Here is a 21,961-nt window from a genome sequence, read left to right on the forward strand (position 1 = left end):
TGGAATATTTATGCAGGAAGATATCTAATTATATAGGAGTGTAACCAAGACCCTTACTAAAGGTCCAACATTAACTAACTATTTCTAATCCGTATACACCTGCCCCCTGTCAGTTTAAAAAAAGAAACTTCAATACTGGGTAATATACTAAATATCTAATTGATAATAATCCTAATAATACAATGTCTCATTTCCACCCAGATCAAGAGAAGGAAAGGGCAAACATTAGTACTTACAAGCTTCCCCATCCTTCATATAAAATGACAAAGCCTCAAGGTGAACATCATGGCTGCTATAGCTCATTCTACCCTTCAGCATCTAACTTCTTGTACTTTAAACCAGCCCTTTTACATTAAGTGGTGCCACCCACCTTTCAGGGGAGGCTTTGATAAAGAGGCCAGCCATCAGTTTGGTGGGAAGACAGGCAAATGGTGCCTATGTTTGCAGTCTCCAGAATCTCCAAAGATGTCATGACATCATACGTGACCATGTCACTTCTGGACTCCCAGAACTTCACTTCCGGGAACTGACGTGGCGCCATGTTGGAGACCACCACCGACACATGTAGTCCATGCTCTCCTCCATCAGACAAGCTGAGCAGGGAGGGCATACCCACAGACCGTCCTACTTTGACAGTCAGTAGAACCCCCCTCTCTCGAGAGGCACAGGAAATCATAGCCCCACAGTTACATAAACATGTGGGGCTTTGTGTGCTGGGCACATTACATCTGAGGGCCCTATAAGGGAGCAATTGAACCAGGAAGAAAGCAGGGGGACTTACATTTAGATATAACCAATCTCAATAACAATTTGTAAATCTTTTTAGAACCCAAACAGAATAAACATAAAACAATAAACCTCAAAATAAATCACACTGTCTTTATACATACAGAATAGGGTCTAAGGGGGGACGGGGTAGGGAGAGGCGGCCAATTCCATCTACCTCTTACCCCCAACTCCAAGACATCTTATGCCGCGTACACACGGTCGGACTTTTCGACCGGACTGGTCCGACAAACCAAATCCGGCGGACAATCCGATCGTGTGTGGGCTTCACCGGACCTTCAGCGGACTTTTCCAGTCGCAAATCTGACGGACTTTAGATTTGGAACATGCTTCAAATCTTTACGTCGTAACTCCGCCAGACCCAGAAATCCGCTCGTCTGTATGCTAGTCCGACGGACAAAAACCCACGCTAGGGCAGCTATTGGCTACTGGCTATCAACTTCCTCATTTTAGTCCGGTCGTACATCATCACGTACGAATCCGTCAGACTTTTGTGTGATCGTATGTAGGTAAGTCCGTTCGTTATAAAATCTGCCGCAAGTCCACCAAAAGTCTGTCGGAAGTCTGTTGGACGGGCTGTCGGACTTTTGTAGCCGAAAAGTCCGACCGTGTGTATGCGGCATAAGAGTCCATAATTGTGGACCCGGTCAGATCTGTTTTCCCTGAGCTAAGGCAAAATGATTAACTGACCAGGTCCACCAGACTTTCTTGTTAATCGACAGTGATAAAAATTAAACATTAACAGTAAAGAAAATCTCTAAAAACTAGGACTCACTGGGCTTATCTAAGGATAACAATTAGAGGCGATAGTTAACATACCAGCATGTCTTTGGAAAGTGAGAGGAAACTCGTGCAAGCGCAGGTAGAACTTGCACACTCCATGTGTGCTGACCAGGAATCAAACCAAGAAACCTAGCTGACCACTAAGGCACTGTGCTATTCAAAGGCACTTGCAGACTATGTGCAAGTGTCATTTTACACAGGAGCACAAGAAATGACCCACTGTCATTTTGACAAACTGCTGTTAGAACAACCTTTAGGTATAATCAGACGTATTCATTTTATCCGAACCTTCCATTACCTAATTACACTGTTTTGTCTCATTTAGATGGCTGCCCCGGTCTGTGTTATGGTAATGGGAGATGCACACTTGACCAAAATGGATGGCATTGTGTATGTCAAGCTGGCTGGAGTGGAGCAGGGTGTAATGTTATCATGGAAATGGCTTGTGCTGATAACATGGATAATGACTCTGGTATGTGTTTACTATTATATAATATATATATGTGATTGCTAGTGTGTTTTGAATAAGGCAAACGAACCACATTAACCTGTCATGGTCTGAGATCAGGCTCAGTGGCCCATAGCTATAGCAGTACAGAGGATCACCAGTAATCATATATAGTCTTAATATGGCTGTTTCTGCTGTCACCTATATGGTCTGATTAGGGTATACTGTATGGCCAGATCTGTGTAAGATCAGGTCAATCAAGAAAGACTGGCAGCTTTATTGATTTGTCCATGTGAACATAATGCATAATATGTAATACTGTCAAGGTAAGGGGTCAGACTCGGAGACCAGCAGCTATAGACCAGTAATAGAGAGGCTCCCACCGATCAACAGGACAAATACATCAGCAGGTGTAAGTTTAGCTGCATGCTAGTACCAGGTCGCAGTCCTCAGGATTGACCTAAGCAGGAAAAGAGCAACCTGGGGCCTAATAGCAGATATTGCATGTAAGAATCAAGCAGAAGCATAGTCAGTAAACAAGCCAAAGGTCAGTAAAAAGTGGTTGCAGTCTGGGATCAAGCAGAAGCATAGTTGAAGAAAAGGCCAAGGTCAGTAATGAGTGGTAGTAAGCAGGAGGGAAAGGAGCAAGTTATTGACAGGATAAGAGCATAATAATCTGTTAAACAAGAAGTGCAATAGGAGGGTCATGGGAGGAGCAAGGAGTACAAGGTTCACCAGAAACAAGATAGAAAGTATGTTTTTCAAGGCATCTGGCAAGGAGCTATCCAGCATCTCGGGTGGCTCAGCAAGAAGATCTATTGCCAGACATAGCAGAGGTGGTGGGTTCAAATCCTGGTTCTAATAAATACTGTACATAATACAGATATGTTTCTTTCAACTGGAACCCCTAATTTGGACCAAAAGATGTGCAATGTCTGTTTTCAGTTCTAAAAGATTAAAGGCATTTTGGGAGAGTGATATTAAAGTTTATGTAAAGCTAATACTTTTGCTAGTTAAGATAGGGTAGAAATTGGTAAACACCCCTGTGTTATTGTTTTCTATATGTTTCCCATTGGGAGATTTATCCTTACTTCATCCACGTTGATGTAACAGGAAGTTGGATGGAAGTCTACAAGATTGGAGAATTGCCTCTTTGACAACTGTCACTCCAGCAGGTGCCCCTATTAGAGGATTTGCCCAAATGTCTTCTTCTGGGGACAGTTTTGAAAGTTCTTACCACTTTCTGTCTTGGTGACCCTGGTGACCAGGACAAATAGGAAGGCTGACCTAGGTGTCAATTCTACATCATGTAGTGGGTGAGGTTAGCAGGAGGAACTCGTAAATCAGAGTTTCTAGAAACCCAAAAGATCAACAGTCTTGTATGAGTTTCCCTTTGAACTTCAGCAGAAGATTTCCCATCATTGGAACAGTGTTCTGCAGTGTGGTTAGCAGGAAAGATGAGTATGTATGCCCACTTTTACAGATACACTATGCCTTGGTTTTAACAATTGTTTGGTGACATCATCAAATCTCACTCCAAATTACTTAGAACTAGCAGTCAGAGGCATGGTGCTTTTGATGATGTTACACTACTGAAATTAGCTATGAAACTGAAGGCACACAAGGACTTGGGTATAAGTAATACAAGCAAAAGGTAACTCTTTAGGGTACTACTTAGACACCATTAACATCTCTAGATGTTCCTTATAAGATCGCAAATCTTCTTTTTGCGTTCTAGTCCACTTTAAATAACATGTTGGTTAGGAATTGGACAAGTAAGATAATTAAACCCTGGCATTAGACAACTCTTTTTCTAGAATAAATCAATAGTGTATATATAATTGGTTATATTAACCAAGTATTTTACAATGAGGATCACATTTTCTTTTGTATCTGTGCTTATATGTGCCATTTATTATTAACATCATTCGATAAAGTATATGGAAATGTAAAAAACCTGGAGGACATATAAAAGCTTCAAAGCACATCTGTTCTGTTGGCTTCCAGTTGTAGCATTCTGATGAAATAATCAATCACCTTACTTTTTTTAAACTCATCCATATGTTAATTTGTTAAGAGTAAGCTAATGGTGAGTTAGAGAAACAGTTTTCAGATTTGCAACTGAGCTCTTGAGAGATAATTTCATCCCCCTTCACATTGTTTTCATGTGACAAACATTCCTTATTTGTGCCAAAAACAAAGAGTTTTGGAATAACAGGAGAAAAAACCTATAGTGATAAATTAATACATATTTTAATAAAGTAGGCAAATTGGACAAGTACTGGGGCTGTATTATTGAAAAGGCATCCACATTTCTGTTTAACACCACCCAATTTTCTAACCTGATGGGTAACCAGCATAATTTAATATATAACCAGTTTAGAATGTGTTATACAGTGTACGGCATATTTCCTTTGCGTTCAGCAATAAAAAAAAAAACATGTTCCATGAGTGTTTGCTAGTCTGGAAATCACTAACCATAGAGAGGGCTTATCACTGTTACAATACGGAGGGGTTCTGCAGAATGGACCCATTTTTGAATTAATGCACTTAGCTGTTAATGGTGACAAAATATCATCAGATTTTCTAATTTTGCTGAAACTGTTTTTATTTATAAATGAAACATTTTAACAGGGCATCATTATTCTCGCTGATTGCGTCTGATCTTTCAGGTGAATCAGGTAGATTAGGTTCTTTGTCATCTTTTTCATTTAATGGTCCAACAAACACATCCCCAAGAATAAGCAGTGTTCAGCCCTCCCACAAATTCCTACAGGTTTCAAACAAACCATAAATAAAGGCAAATTATCCTTCTGGAGTGGAGATCACAAAAAAAAAAATTAAATGTGAACATAGTAAGAAAGCACTTATATTGTATATTAGTGCTGCTTGTTGAAAGACATATTGTGAGAAATCTTTACATCCTCTAAAGCACAAAGTTGTGTGCTATAGACTCATCATTGGTGGGGCACACTGATTAAGAAGATGCTCCATTGGTGTAGGCAGGGTAAATATCCCACATATGGGTTAATTACATAGACATAAACTGGTGGTTACGCCAGTCATACATGGATCCAAATGTTGCCAGTTCAGCATGGATCATCTGAATTTTGAACCATGTATGGGCAGGGAGATTGTACAGAAGTCTATCAACTGATCTACTTCTGTACAACCACCCTGTTGGATTTTCCCTGTTTGATCAGCACCATCAGCTATAGCCTGCAACACTGATCAGAATATTTTGACAGCAGGGAATTTTCTGTCAGAATACAATAACTCAGCAGAATGGATTCCCTTACCCACCTTGAATGTGTGGATGGAGGAATCAGGTACATTTTTTCCATTCAATCCGCTAGTTAAATTAAATAAATGGATCAATTTATAGGCTGCCTTAGACATCTGGCCACCCTAAAGCTGGTTATTCTGTATAGTACATAGTGTGTGTGAACGCATAGATGGTAAAAGGGCAGTGACATTAATGCTTGAAAAAACATCCACCATATTAGCTGGTAGGAATCTGTTGATCTTCTAAGCAGCAAACGCATAAAGAAACTGATCCAATTTGCTCTCCCATCAACTTATGTTACTTGGCCTGACAAATTTTAATTTATCTTGATTGGTCTTAAAGTTCTAATTTAACAGCCCAGGCAGAGCCAAATTCAGCTTGATAAAATATTTAGGTTCATCCTCATGCTCACCCCCCCGCCTTTTGGGTATGGCCCTTTCTAGGAAGATTGTGTATGATGGCTTGGTTAGCCTCTACTTGTGTTTCCCTTTTTATTTTATTGTATTACAATGAGCTGCATTACTTGTATCTGAAAGGTTTTTTTTCTCTCAATAAATATTTTCTACTTGTAAAAAAAAAAACATGCAAAAGACAGGGACATCCAGGGATAGTTCAAGCATGTTTGTATTGAACTTTTATTCAGCATGGTAGTAAACAGTTTAAAGCAGGAGGGCTTTGGACATTAACTACTACCGACTGCATAATGCCGTTATATGGCAGAAAAGCGGCTCTCCTGTGCCAGATCGTGTACCTAGTACGTGACCTGGCACTTCCAGGGAAGGGGGTGAGCTGCCTGTGCTGTGATTAGACACAGCACAAGCCCATCAGTGGGTGCTGGCCAATGGATGTCCACCGGCACCAGCTGATTGGTGAGGAGAAAGACAGAACAGAGCTCTGCCTATGTAAACAAGGCATGGCTCTGTCCTGTCAGAAGGGATGTGCTGGATTTTGTTTCCCTGCAAGGGACAGCACATCCCTTAGTAAAAGCACCACACATAGCACACACAAAAACACTGGCTAGGCACACATTTAACCCTTTGAGCGCCATAGATGTTTAACTTCTTTTCAGACAGTGTTATTAGTACAGTGACAGTGTATATTTTTTAGCACCGATCACTGTATTAGTGTCACTACTTCCCACAAAGTGTCAAAAGTGTCAGTTAGTGTCAGATACACAATGTCAGCCCCGCTATAAGTTGCCGATCATCGTCATTACTAGTATAAAAAACATTTTTTTCCAGTATATATTACCATAGGTTTATAGATGCTATAACTTTTGCACGAAACCAATCAATATATGCTTACTGGGATTTTTTTACCAAAAATATGTAGCAGAATACATATTGGCCTAAATTTATGAAAAAATAGATTTTTAATTTTTTTTTTTATTAGATATGTTTTAAAGAAGAAAGTAAAAAATATTGTTTGTTTTTTTAAAATGTTCGGTCTTTTTTAATTAATTGCACAAAAAATTAAAAACTCAGTGGTGATCAAATACCACCAAAACAAAGCTCTATTTGTTGGGAAAGAATGATATAAATTTAGTTTCTGTACAGTGTTGCATGACTGCACAATTGTCAGTTAAACGCAGTGTCAAAAAGCAAAAAATGGCCTGGTCATAAAGGGGGGTAAACCTTTCAGAGGTCAAGTGGTTAAGCCCTTAATGTAAACAAAACAAAACACCTGAATGTCTAAGTCAGTATCTAGACTTATGTCAGTTCCTTACTAACAGGGTGCCCCCCAATTGGTTCCCCATACAATACATCATTCTTTCTGTAGTCAGTGTGATCTCCCAGCATAAGGCTTTCTTTAAGCTGGCCATACATTATACAATCTAATTGTACCTCATACATGCTTTGATAAATAATTGATTTATTTTCTGATCAATCTCGTATGATATGAATAATCAATCTATCACTGCCAACCCAACTGATTGATATGCCACACACAGTGAAGTGGATTTCGATCAATAGCTGAAAGATACAATCGTAAGATATTGATCGCATCTCTGTTTCCGCCATGCTGTCTTATAATTTGATCACTGGACATACAATTGGATTCATGAATAAAGCACTTTAGTGCTTTATTTTCTCAGTTTCTGCTCTGGCCAGTCGACTTGATTGAATCCAGTCATAATCAAGTCTAAATTGATCAGAAGGGAATATATGACTATTCAATTATTTGTTAATTCGATAATTTTGATCAAATTGCATATAGATCAATTAAAAAAAATAAAGTGTGTTTGACCACCAATAGGTTTCTCAAGAATATGTAATAGGAGGACAGCCTAAAGAAAAAAAAAAAACATTCAGTTTGTATCAAATCCAGCAGGCCTATGCACTATATACTGTAGTTGATAATAGGTATAAAGAAGATTGTACAATCAGATTGTATAGTGTATGGTCACCTTGGGACAGCTAAGGAAACTCTCTATACTGCATAACCTGCTAAGGGGGATCTGTGTCTAGCAACAATGATTCTAGCAAGGTACTTCTGAATATGACATCAGCTTTTCTTGACTGAAAATATCTCATGGGAGAAAGGGTCAATGTCAGCAGCAACCTCTGTAATCCCTAATGATACAATACTGGGTTTGTACTATTTTCACATGCACACAAATGTCGTTTTATTTGTCTACTGGGGTTCCCTTTCACCCCCAGGCTCCATAGCAGCTGTGGGGTGCTATGGCTAAGTCAGTGGAAATATATACATTATACATTACCTATATGTAAATTGTATAGGCTTTTTTGATTAAATGTGCATTTTCCTATGTTGTTTTTCATAGTTCAATTACATTTTCAGATCTAAATATAGCATTTTTCTTTAAGATGACTGCAGTTATTTCCGGCATTAATGCTTGTAAATCACTGTTGGTTTGTCTGTTTTTAGCCAGATGGTGTGATCCAGTAAAGCTTAGAAATTTGCTGAACAGTAGCTCAGCATTTTAATGTACTTGAGTGCTAGGGTGTTACACACATGGAAATATAGTCTTTTTATATTAACATTTCCATAAAGCAAAGTTCAAGCTGTCATTAAGGACGATTTCCCATCTAATGTATTTGATTGTGTCAATTCTTTAAAGCTAAAACAGCAGTGTAACGATGATGGGACTTTTGTAGAATGACATGAACCACTCAAATCTTTTAATCTATGCTTAAATTAGAGCAATTAGCATTTGTTTTAAGAAACATCTAATCTCAAATATATATAAAGTACAGTTTCATCTTTAAGTTCTTTTCTTTGAAGTAATTTTCAGTGCACTGTATAATAGCAGAGTGCTATACGGGCTCTATACAAAATGGGCTTATCGAGGCTCACTATAGCTTTTTAAGAAGAAATTTTACAGTTATTCTGTATTTTTGATAATACATTGCAGACAGATTTCTCTGGCTTCTTATGCCCTGTACACACAGTCGGATTTTCCGATGGAAAATGTGTGATAGGACCTTGTTGTCGGAAATTCTGACCGTGTTTAGGCTCCATCACACATTTTCCATCAGATTTTCCGACACACAAAGTTTGAGAGCAGGATATAAATTTTCCGACAACAAAATCCGTTGTCGGAAATTCCGATCGTGTGTACACAAATCCGACGGACAAAGTGCCACGCATGCTCAGAATAAATAAAGAGATGAAAGCTATTGGCCACTGCCCCATTTATAGTCCCGACGTATGTGTTTTACGTCACCGCGTTTAGAACAATCGGATTTTCCAACAACTTTGTGTGACCGTGTGTATGCAAGACAAGTTTGAGCCAACATCCGTCGGAAAAAATCCTAGGAATTTGTTGTCGGAATGTCCGAACAAAGTCCGACCGTGTGTACGGGGCATTACAGGGAAGAATTGTAGTCTCTTGTCACATGACTGTATGATGTGCAGCCTCCCTCTTATGCTTCACTGTGGGTTAGGCTTTAGAGGGATCAAAGAAGAGTGGTGTTGGGACCAGGCAAGACACTGCCTTGCATTCTAATTGGCTTAGATTCTAGGCCTTCAGGAAGGAAAGATATGAGTGGCTGCTACAGCAATTTAGCTAGCAGAGTCCTCATTGCAAAGATTTCCATCACTTCCTGTCATGACAAAAAAAATTAGATGGGGCTACAAGTGCAAAGATGTTGGCGGAACTCAGTCCCTAGTTTTATATAGTACAAAAGTAAAAATTGTGCCCATGGAACTAATTATGTAAATTAATACCAATTTACATAGAATAAACAAAATGTGTTCCGTATTAAAATTAAAAATAAATAATACATATGTCCCAAAAAAACGGACAAAGTACAGATATGCATTGCTATATATTGGTTAAATATGAACAATATTGCAAATATATTTGAATACATTGTTTGGATTTTGTTTCCCTAATTTCTTAGGCTGAAATGTAAGTATACTCACTGCAGGAGTTAATTTCATGATCTCTACCCTTAGCAGGTTTATAAGTATTCCTATTTCCATTATCTTTTTGACATGGCCTCTCCATGGATATATTGGTCTTGACTGTCTCCTGAGGAAATGAGCGTTGCTTCACGAAACGCATCGAGAAACCAGTTCAATATGTACTCATTTGACTATCTTTGCAACTTTGTTCATATTTAACCAATATATGTGAACGTATGTATGTACTTTGTCTATTTTTTATTATGACCTATGTATCATTTACTATGTCTAATTTTTAATTTTAATACGGAATACATTTTGTATATTTTATGTAAATTGTATTTTTTTTTTTGTCGTAGCTCACAAAAGTTCCATGGACACAATTTTTTCTTTTGTACTATAGGAAGTGTGGAAAATCTTCCCAACAGGATCACAGAGAGCAATAAAAACTCCCATTTCTTGTCAGTCCAGCCTGTCACACCTCCCACCCATGGGCGTGCCATTACAAAGACTAGGCTTACAGTACTCTAGGACTGAGTAGTGGTTATGTGAGCACCACTCAGTCCTGAAAGAATGCCTGCCCCCTACTAGCTATGGAGGAACAAGAGGAAATCCTTGTAATGTCATTGGATTGGCATAAGTGGACTGCAAGAAAAAAAAAGGTGTGTAGAGGAGTTATTGAAATTAAAAATGCAGGGGGTAGGTAATATGCCTGGAGTTCCACTCTAGTTGAAATATACTTCTAAAACAACACATACATCTAATCTACACAAATGATGAGAACCCCAGAGCACATGCTGAATGCCATCCTTTGAAGGATATCTAATGCCATTATCAATAGAAATGCACTTACTGTATACCTATAAAACAAACTCAGTGGTTGTATATACAACATTTTTCTAGTTTTGGAATAATATGTGAATAAATATATTGGTTCACAAAAATGGTCAAAGTCATTGGTGGAAAATCAAGGGTTCATATACACCTACAGTCCCAAAGTGGTTTTAACAAATACGTGCAGTGCTTAACTATATACAAAGAGTATCCTATGGCAGTGTTTCTGAACTCCAGTTCTCAAGGTGCCCCAACAGGTCATGTTTTCAGGCTTTCAATTATTTTGCACAGGTGATTTGATCAAGTTCACTGCCTTAGTAATTACCACACCCGTTTCATCTGAGGGAAATCCTGAAAACATGACCTATTGGGGCGCCTTGAGGACTGGAGTTGAGAAACACTGTCCTAAGGAGATATATAAAGTGCAAACAAATGTAAACAGATAAATAAAGTGCAAAGTGATAAATATTAAAATTGAAATAAATCTATATAGTGTCCTTGTAAATAAATAAATTATTTGTGAAACCAACGTGCCAGTCCACTTTTGAAATAGTGTTAACAGATGTATAAATTAAGCGATCTCTTCAGAAACATCCACCTCCGTGCATATTTTCAGACTCCTGTGTTCCCTCCACCGGTTGTGCCCTCACCTTATGTTCTATAAAATCGTGCCTTTGTAAATGGTTAATCCTCTGGAACTCTTCTCTTAGTATTTTTGCTCCTTAGTGATGCTTCTTGTGAACTCCTTAAACCACTTTTTTTGCTCACTTTGAGGATAGAAATCTAAGATGTGGAACCCATAGTAAAGTTCTTGTCATGGTTATGCAATAGAGTTTGTCTGTCAGCTTACCTATCACCATGTGTTCATCTCTAGAGACCAGCCGACTCTCACTTGACTGCTTTTATAATCTCTCCTCTAGCATATCTCCACCCCAGCTCCTATCAGAGAACTCTATATTAACCTGTGCACTGCAGGCCAGCCCTGCTGATCAACCTTTGTGTGTTTGGCTTCCTGTTTCCTGCTTGCCGTATGCTCTACGTTTGTTTCCTAGGGAATCTTACGCTCTAACCCCGGTGGGATCCGTGTTGGTGTTCCAGTGGCCCTGCCTTCCTTACCACCCTGACTCCCATCCGCAACAGTCAGCCACTACCTTGCGGTGCACTCCTGATCCCAACGGTGTGCATCCGTCACCTAGCCTCAGGTGACCTGACAGTTTTTCACTATGAGTTCCACATCTTAGATTTTGATCCTCAAAGTGAGCAAAAAAGTGGTTTAAGGAGTTCACAAGCAGCATCGCTAAGGAGGAAAAATACTAAGAGGAGAGTTCCATAGGATTAACCATTTACAAAGGCACGCTTTTATAGAACATAATGTGAGGGCACAACCGGTGGAGGGAACACAGGAGTCTGATAATATGCACAGAGGTGGATGTTTCTGAAGAGTTCACTTAATTTGTACATCCATTCTCACTATTTGAAAAGTGGACTGGCACGTTGGTTTCACAATTTATTTATTTACAAGGACACTAAATGGATTTATTTCAATTTTAATATTTATCGCTTTGCACTTTATTTATCTGTTTACATTTTTTTGCACTTTATATATCCCCTTAGGATATTCTTATGTATATATAGTTAAGTGCTGCACTTACTTGTTAAAACAATTTTTTCACATATTTAAGGAAGTGTGTGCAGTTGCGCTGATTTTATATAGCAGTTCGCAAGGTTTTATAAGTTTAAGTCCCAAAGTGGATGGGTCATTAGACACCTAACAGTGTACTGGCTCTGAATGTCTGTGTTCCGATTTTGAGTTTTTCTTGTTGCATGTAGACTAGCTCAAGGTATGCAGTTTATCTCAAGTGTAATTGCACATTGAGGAAGCATAAATGTACATGCTTAAGAACCCTTCTTTAAGAATACTGTATATTTGCTTTTGTTATAATGTAGCCAATGTTGTCATACAGTGTAAAGATATGACTAGTAATCTTTAAAAATATACTTATTCATGTAAACAAAGGTAATCTCTACATTTCTGATGTTTTTACAAATAAATGCAGTAAGTAAAGAATGTACAAAAGAAAAGAAAAAAACACCTTAAATATGCGATTCACATGAAAAGTTAATAATGTTGAAATCTGTATTAAATTTTATAGGCAGCTTTGTATGTCTGTTGTGCAGTATTTAATAGGTAAGATCATGGCTCATTAATTCAGTGATTTAAAGTAATTTCAATATTTTTTTTCTGCTTTTGGAATATTAACATCAACTAGCTAGTAGGTCTTAACCCCTTGTTTTAGCATTCATTAGCATTGCTGCTTTTTCATTGCCCTGCTCCATGAAATCTCAGTAGACTTACATTGGCTGATTTATGGTAATTTCATCCATTACAGATGGTCTGACAGATTGTGTAGATCCTGATTGCTGCCAGCAAGCCAATTGCTTCTCCAGTCCTCTCTGTCAAGGTTCACCTGACCCATTAGACCTCATCCAGCAAAGCCAGCCACCCTTCTCCCAGCATCCTCCGAGACTCTTCTATGACAGGATTAGATTTCTTATTGGCAAGGACGGTACTCATGTCATTCCTGGAGAAATCAGCCTTGACAGCAGGTAGGTATGGCCTTACATGTATGACATCATCAGGACACAGCGATCACAGACAAATATGACAGCACATTATTGTATATTGACAAACATTTCCCTCCTCTGAGATGGTTTAATGGAATAGTGTACTTGTTCATGATTTTCTAGTATATAAATAATTCAAAATACACACAAACATTTAATGCGACTGAAATCTCCAGTGCAGAGAGAGCAGTACGTTTACCTCTTCATATTCTTACTGTTTTCTCATTGCATTTCTGAATCTTCTCTCTTTTACTCAGTTTCATGTAAAATGTAATTATGAGTCTTTACTTTAATATGATCATGGCATAGTAAGCACAAAATGAATGTTTTTTTTTTTTTTTTTTTGTTTATGGTATCTTCTTATAGGTATTGCTCTTCAGTGTGTAGATGTCATACATTAATAAGTGTGTATTTAAAATACATGTCAAAAACTGAATTACTATAAATTATTTAGCAGATAATGTCCAAAAAAGGATCACAGTTTATATTGTTTTGGGTGCTGTATAGACTTTGAAAGAAAGGCAAATAGGCTGTGCACTTTGTGGTTGCACTCTACAAAGGCATTCAGAGTTTAGTAAGTGAGAGGAAGCTCTGCTATCTTCAATCATCCAATCATGTGTGAGCAAAAATTCATTTTTTTCCTTGCATGTGATTGGGTATTTGTTGCAAAGTGAGCAAAGTCTCATGTGGCGTGCAACTGCAAGTGCAAAGTGCACAGTCTATTTGCCTTTAGTAAATCAACCCCAGTGTCTCTCTAACTTTATGAATGTAACCTTGTTGTGCTTCATCTAGTTTCATTGTATAAATATTATTATTATGATACATAGTAATAATAGCAGTAGTAGTTCTAATTACACAGTGCTATACATTAAAACTAAGGTCCAAGAAAAAGTCACCCTTTGTAGTTGTTTCCAGGGCTGCCAACCATCTGTTACTGTATAGATAGTTACAGATGATTTTTACACGATTGTACGATTTGTCTGTAAATGCCCATTATGGGCGGTGGCTTCCTGTAAAAAATATGGCTGTGGGCCGGGTTCGGAACTGTGCATGCACTGGTTGAGCTCAGGCAGGCTTGAGCGGGCTCGGACGGTGGGAGGCCCGGGCAGGTACACAGTTTCATTATGGCGCCTGCTTGGTGCCTTTTACAAATAGCACTTAGACAGTCTCTTCTCCTGGATCCCCTATTACCTTAGTGTATTCACTCTGCAGAAGGTGGTCTGAGGTCACCAGACCCCCCCCCCACATCAGAGTTCCCCTTTAAATGAGTCTGCAGGATCACCCTTCCAGTGCAAAGGGGAACTTTGCAGACCCTGATTTAAAGGGGAACTCTGGTGTAAAAGGCAATGCTGCAGAGTGCAGACCCTGATGTAAGTGGGAACTCTGATGTAAAGGGGAACACTGCAAACCATGATGTAAGGGGGAATGCTGTAGACTAGTGTTAGGGGGCTCTGGTGACCAGAGACCACCTTAAATCAGAGTTCCCATTTACACCATAGCATTGCCCCTTACATCATGGTCTGCAGCGTTTAACTTTACATCAGAGTTATACTTATACTGTAATGGGGAACCCTGCCAACTCTTATGTAAAGAAAACTGTGATGTAAGGGAGAACTTTGCAGACTCTGATGTAAAGGGGAACTCTGGAGTCTGATGTAAAGGGGGAACTCTGTGGATTGTTATGTAAAGGAGGGCTCTGGTGACCAGAGACCCCCTTACATCGGAGTCTGCAGCATTTCTCCTTATATCAGAATCCACAGGTTTCTCCTTTACATCACAGTCCACAGTGTTCCCTTTTACATCAGGGTGTGCAGAGTTTCCCCTTGCACTGTAAAGAGGAACCCTGCAGACTCTGATGTAAAGGGGAACTTTGTGCTGGGTTATATTACCCTGACCTTCATGTAAAAGGAGAAATATGTTTTTTGTCTTTTGTTATACCTTAAACACATTGCTAATAGCCCCAGCTACATGTTTGTAACCTAAATATTAATACGTGCACTGTTTTGCACCAAAAACATTAATTTTATGTACTTTTTTGAAGTGTCACAAAAAATGTGGCTCTGTTAGTAAATGTCACATGTTGTGCCAGTAAAAAAAAAATGGGTGATGTCAGTAAATTTTTGGTGTCCTATCAGTGAATTTCACTTTGGGAGGTGGCAACACTGGTCAGTCCCCCTCTGCACTAGAAAGATTAAGTATTCTTAATCCACTGGTCCACTGAAGCCACTTCTCTTTGTTGCCTGACTGGTTGCAGCAGCCTGACATCATCATGTGCAATTGAGGACCATTGGTTTTGCACTGTATATAAGGATGCCAAAGGTCTGCCCACATCTCAAGAGCCTCATACAGCAGAAGAGAGCACCAGCTACCAGGGGTACAAGGTGTTTATAACCCCTTGACAAAATGAGGACTAAACCCTTGCAGTGTGGAAGTGGAACTACTGCAAGGGTACCATTGTCTCTAGCCCAGCATTCATCTTTAAAGCGGTAGTAAACCACCGTTGATGGGGAAAAAAAAATCCCATGCAAGACAATGTCATAATGTGCTAGTAGGCATTTCCTACTAGCACATTATGAGAGACTTACCTTAGAGCGAAGCCCTCCAGTGCTGCACTGTCACCCCTGAGAGGACTGACATCTTCCCACCAGGTTCACGTCCTCAAGCTACATGAGTGACTGGGGGGGCGATGACGTCACTCCCGCGCATACCGGACCTTCAGAGTGCACGTGCCGGTAATGTCACTGGCTGCATGCACTCTGAATATCTCCTAAACTGTGCAAGTTTACATTCACAGTACCTACAGGTAAGCCTTACTATAGGCTTGCCTGTAGGTACAAGTTGTAAAACAGAGTTTTATACCACTTTAAGTTACAGTATATGCTTAAATTATTGGGGCTGTAAATTGTTTCCAGAGCATCAGACAAGGACTATGATACAGAAAGAGAACAAGGCTGTTTAGTGTAGATTAGGGAACCTCTGGATTTGCGAAGGGAACATGTGGAGAATGTATTCTTCCAAAAATGTGTCTTACTAAGACAAGAGGTAAGAGAAACAGTCAGCAATAAATTGACAGATGATCCAAAAAAAACTATGGTTTACATTTTTGTATAAAGTTCCACTTTAAAGTGATTGTAAATGTAATTTTTTAAAAATAAGGAACAGGTTTATACTTAATTGCTCTGTGGAATGGAATAGAACAATTTGCTCAAACTTCCTCTTCTCGGATCCCCTACTGGAGCTCCTGGCTCCTCCCGTCCTCTAGCAGCTTTCTGTGGGGGCATTTGTGCGGGCTCACTCCCGAGCCTCCTTGTCTGTGTCTATGGGCACAGATAGCGGGACTTTGACCCGCCCCCCAGTCCCTTGTCTCTGGCCTTGATTGGCAGCAGCAGGGGCCAATGGCTCCTGCTGCCTCAGCAGAGCACAAGAGAACGGGAAGTGGGGGGAGAAAAGAGCTGCAGGCATTCACAGCGCTGGATCGAATGAGGGCTCAAGTAAGAGGGAGGGACACTACTACTTAAATATTTTGTACCTTAATGCAAGAAACACATTAAGGTAAAAAAATGTTTAGCCTTTAAAACCGCTTTAAGAAATCTACCATTTTTTGGCTTCATTGCTAAATGTATTTATAAGCATCATATACATATTTATCTTTAAATGAAAGCAGTAGTTTTCTGCTGGAAGATATATGACATTCTAATAGTAAACATTTACAGTCAGATTACACTCTAGTAAAAATGAGAATTATTTATAGATAATATATAGCTGAAATGAAACTGTCAGTCTGTGTGTGGTTATGTGTCAGATGGGTGGAAATCTTAGCAAACTAAACTGATTATGCCTCTGTGGATGAAGTGAATGGATCGTGTGCACGTCAGTGGACATACAGTATGTTTTATTTATCAACCAGGCCTGAATCCCAATTTTATTCAGTGACGTGTGCAGCATCCATATAGCAATAAATGATTCATCTATTTCATTTCATTTACAATTATAATTTAAGTCAGTGCCATGTGCATTGTTTCATTCAGTGGATATGTCTTTTACAGGAATAAAGGGCATAAATTACATGATTCATGTGACTTATAACCGCGCACAGCTTCAGCAGCATTAATCAGGGAAAGTTGTATTAATAACTAGTGATATTGATAAACTCCCTACTTTGCCAATGGCACTTTACTCCTTTTAAGCAAATATTGACATATGTGCTACAAAACGCCCCGGCCCAGGGCAGATTCTCAGGACTGCATTTAGAAAACATAGCTTTAGGAGTTCATTATTCATTGAGAGTAATCATTATTTGCGGACACCCTGGTCACAGAAATGGGAAAATGCCACATGCTTCCTGTAAACATTACATTACAAAAATGTGAGGGGTGTACTCACTTTTGTGAGATAAATATTTTATTATATCTTTTCATGTGAGAACACTGAAGAAATTACACTTGTAATACAATGTAAAGTAGTGAGTGTACAGCTTGTATAACAGTGTAAATTTGCTGTCCCCTCAAAATAACTCAATACACAACCATTACTGTTTAAACCGCTGGCAACAAAAGTGAGTACACCCCTAAGTAAAAATGTCCAAATTGGGCCCAATTAGCCATTTTCCCTCCCAGTGTCATGTGACTCGTTAGTGTTACTAGGTCTAAGGTGCGATTGGGAAGCAGGTGTGTTAAATTTGGTGTTATCACTCTCACTCTCTCATACTGGTCACTGGAAGTTCAACATGGCACCTCATGTCAAAGAACTCTCTGAGGATCTGAAAAAAAGAATTGCTGCTCTACATAAAGATGTCCTAGGTTATAAGAAGATTTTCAAGACCCTGAAACTGAGCTGCAGCACGGTGGCCAAGACCATACTGAGGTTTAACAGGACAGGTTCCACTCAGAACAGGCCTCGCCATGGCCGACCAAAGAAGTTGAGTGCACGTGCTCAGCGTCATATCCAGAGGTTGTCTTTGGAAAATAGATGTATGAGTGCTGCCAGCATTTCTGCAGAGGTTGAAGGGGTGGGGGGTCAGCCTGTCAGTGCTCAGACCATACACCGCACACTGCATTAAATTGATCTGCATGGGTGTCATCCCAGAAGGAAAGCTCTTCTAAAGATGATGCACAAGAAAGCCTGCAAACAGTTTACTGAAGACAAGCAGACTAAGGACATGGATTACTGGAACCATGCTCTGTGGTCTGATGAGACCAAGATAAATGTATTTGGTTCAGATGGTGTCAAGCATGTGTGGCGGCAACCAAGTGAGGAGTACAAAGATGAGTGTGTTTTGCCTACAGTCAAGCCTGGTGGTGGGAGTGTCATAGTCTGGGGCTGCATGAGTGTTATCGGCACTGGGGAGCTACAGTTCATTGAGGGAACCATGAATGCCAACATGTACAGGCATACCCCACTTTTCAGTACACATTGCGGTTTATCTACTAAAGCTGTAAAGTGTGAAATCAGGCTCACTTCTGCATAGAAACCAATGAGCTTCCAGGTTTTATTACCAAAGCTTAATTAAACAAGCTGGGGTTAAAAGCTCATTGGGTTCTATGCAGAAGTGAGCCTGATTTTGCACTTTCCAGCTTTAGTAAATAAACCCGATTGTGTACTTAAAAGTGGAGTATGCCTGTACTGTGATATACTGAAGCAGAGCATGATCCCCTCCCTTCAGAAACTAGGTCGCAGGGCAGTATTCCAACATGATAATGACCCCAAACTGACCTCCAAGACGACCACTGCCTCACTAAAGAAGCTGAGGGTAAAGGTGATGTCTCCAGATCTAGACAATATTAAGCATCTGTGGGGCATCCTCAAACAGAAGGTGGAGGAGCGCAAGATCTCCAGCTCCGTGATGTCGTCATGGAGAAGTGGAAGAGGACTCCAGTGGCAACCTGTGAAGCTCTGGTGAACTCCAAGCCCAAGAGGGTTAAGACAGTGCTGGAAAATAATGGTGGCCAAAGAAAACATTGATACTTTGGGCCCAATTTGGACATTTTCACTTAGGGGTGTATTCACTTTTGTTACCAGCGGTTTAGACATTATTGGCTGTGTGTTGAGTTATTTTGAGGGGACAGCAAATTGACACTGTTAAACAAGCTGTACACTCACCACTTTACATTGTAGCAAAGTGTAATATCTTCAGTGTTGTCACATAAAAAGATATAATAAAAATATTTACAAAAATGTGAGGGGTGTACTTACTTTTGTGAGATACTGTAAGCTGTTGGTCATGTACACGTGCCCATGTTGATACATTAGTACTGAACACCTTAAAAAAGAGCTACAGTCTTTTGTAAAAAAAAAAATGACGATGGTAGTAAACTCAGCCGCCAAAACCATCATTAAACATAAGGCCAATAGTCTAAATCTTTACAAAGCACAGTGCATTGTTATTTCTACCAAAAGCTTATTTTATAACACTACAAGAAAAACAGAAACGGAAGGCGCACACGCCTAGTGCATTACCAAAGATAATTTAATAATAAAAATGTTTTATATAGAAGTGGGTACTCACAAAATGCAACTGACAAAAGGCCATAAAAACAATGCATGGACATGCACAGAACACAGTTTTATAGAGCTTTCTTTTCTAAGTCTCTCGGCTGAAGCCTGCTTCATATTGGTTGATGTTTTCAGCTTCCAGCACAGAGTAGATTTCCGCCCTTCTTCCTGTATGATTGCTTGTAATCTTGCACATGTGCATTAAAAATTAGCCAAGCCTCTTTCTCATTCAATGAATATTACTGTTAAGCCGTAAGGGTTAAATGGATCTGCTCGCTCCTCGGATCATCAGGGCTGATGTTGATACCTCATTTGACGTAGCAAGTCACATGGGGTGTTTTAGGAAATCCACAATGGGTCAGCAATCTCGTAATATTGCAGTGCAATGCTGAGAGTGTTGATGAGAGAGGCACGTCAACAGTATGTATTGATGGACAGAGTTGCGTGCCATGACTGGGGGACAAAATGCACATGCGCTGGTGACATCACTTCACTAAACATTGAGCGATTACTACTAAAGGGCGCAGATTTGGACTATAAAAGACAGTGACATGTAAATTAAAAAACAGTTGGGTTGATTTACTAAAACTGAAGAGTACAAAATCTGGTGCAGCTGTGCATGCTAACCAATCAGCTTCTAACTTCAGCTTGTTCAGTTAAGATTTGACAATAAAACCTGGAAGCTGATTGGTTTCTATGCAGAGCTGCACCAGATTTTGCATTCTCCAGTTTTATTACATCAGCCCCAGTGGTTATAATGTACAAAAGTATTGCTTGTGAGTTTACTACTGCTTTAAATAGCAGCAGCTACAAGCACTGTAGCTGCGGAATTTTAATAAACAGACACTTACCAGTCCAGGAGTCAAGCACTGTCATCACCTAGGCCAGTTCTTCGCTGGTGCTGCATTTTTTGATTATGGGAAACCGGCTGCTCCCCAGGGCACATGTGCAAAATGCTGCACATTTAAAATGTTTTTTCAGCTTCTTGAGACTTGTGATGTGTCCCATGATGCTGAACTCCCACTCTTCTGTCAGAAATAGGTACCCACTCCCAAACAAAAAACTCCAAAAGTGAAGTTCCACTTTAAATCTTAATCAGAACCCTTAAATGAACCCCTAAAGTGTGCTGTTAAAAACCTTGCTTCAGCCAAAATTGTGTTTTCTTTTTTAGTTTTGTACAGATGGTAGAAGGGTTATAACCCCTGCCCCATTTTTCCCAATGACAGGGCATCAAAGAACAAAGAAGTGATGGGATATTTCTTTAAAAAAACAAACACAAGAGGGTACCTCCATCTAGGTGTAGTGATTTATTTTAAAAAAAGTATAAAAAGACAATAAAAATGCACTCACTAGATAAAAGTGGGTCAAGGCTTGTCATGGTCCCATATAGACCTCATATAGGATCATCGTGAGACTATGGAGCTCAGCAGGCATGTGGCTAGCTGAAGCAGAGTTTTTGATGGAAGTGCAGATGTCAGGCTGGAACGTAAGCAACAGCAGCTTCCAGAAGTGGCAAAATGATGGTTTGTTAAAGGGGCGCTCATGACTGCCCTGAAACATGTAGCCATGTCCTATTTACTTCCTGTCATCACCCAGCCGAGAGAGGTGCTGTTTGGAGCCACAGCCATCTTGCCACTTCTGGAAGCTGCTGTTGCTTATATTCCAGCCTGAAGCCTGACAGAGAAGCTGCATCCACTTTACCTGGTGTTCCCTACCACTCCCCTGACCCTTTTTTTCCCTGTTCAATGACAGTTGGGTTCCAGTCAGCGCAATACCTTATTCTTTTTCTATGGGATATTTCTTTGACAAGGACAGAGACAGCAATAAAACACATGTAGTTAGATGAGAAGAGAGAACCTAGTAAATGTATCAGGTTTTTTTTAGCTTTCCCACGCCTTCTATACTTCTGACACCAGAACTCTCTTATTTCTTGGTCTGGTGACACTGGAGTGAGAAGAAATCTCCCCAATGGAGATACAAACAGCTATAAAAACGCAACAGAAGTTTTTAACACTAACTGCCCATTAAGCTGATGCATGCAGTGTCAGGGTAACCTGATTTTTAAACCATGGTCATGCACAGCAAGGAATTAATAAGCATGCTTACGATTGCCCTGGAGTGTTTAAATGTCACATGTAAATTTATTGCACAGACACAGCACAGTCAGCAATAAATTTACATATAGATGATAAAAAAGTTCAATATACAGTATAATAGAAACCCCTAACAGTTGTCGGCTCATTTTCCACATCTAGATATGAAAGTGCCTATACCACAGTATGGACGTATGTATTAGGACAGTAGTGCATAACCACAGTGATGTACAGTAACCTATA

General features: G+C 39.6%; 1 protein-coding gene across 9 annotated transcripts in view; it reads left to right on the forward strand.

The window, feature by feature from the left end:
- TENM1 (teneurin transmembrane protein 1) overlaps positions 1-21,961 on the forward strand; it is a 1,380,190-nt gene that overhangs the window by 960,990 nt on the left and 397,239 nt on the right. For all 9 annotated transcript variants that reach the window (XM_073599409.1, XM_073599407.1, XM_073599406.1 and 6 more), the window contains 2 exons: positions 1,895-2,041; positions 12,899-13,115. In XM_073599409.1, coding sequence (XP_073455510.1) covers positions 1,895-2,041; positions 12,899-13,115 — 364 coding nt within the window. The remainder of the gene's footprint in view (positions 1-1,894; positions 2,042-12,898; positions 13,116-21,961) is intronic.

The sequence above is a fragment of the Aquarana catesbeiana genome, linkage group LG09 (genome assembly GCF_042186555.1).
Source record: "Aquarana catesbeiana isolate 2022-GZ linkage group LG09, ASM4218655v1, whole genome shotgun sequence".
Lineage (NCBI taxonomy): Eukaryota > Metazoa > Chordata > Amphibia > Anura > Ranidae > Aquarana > Aquarana catesbeiana.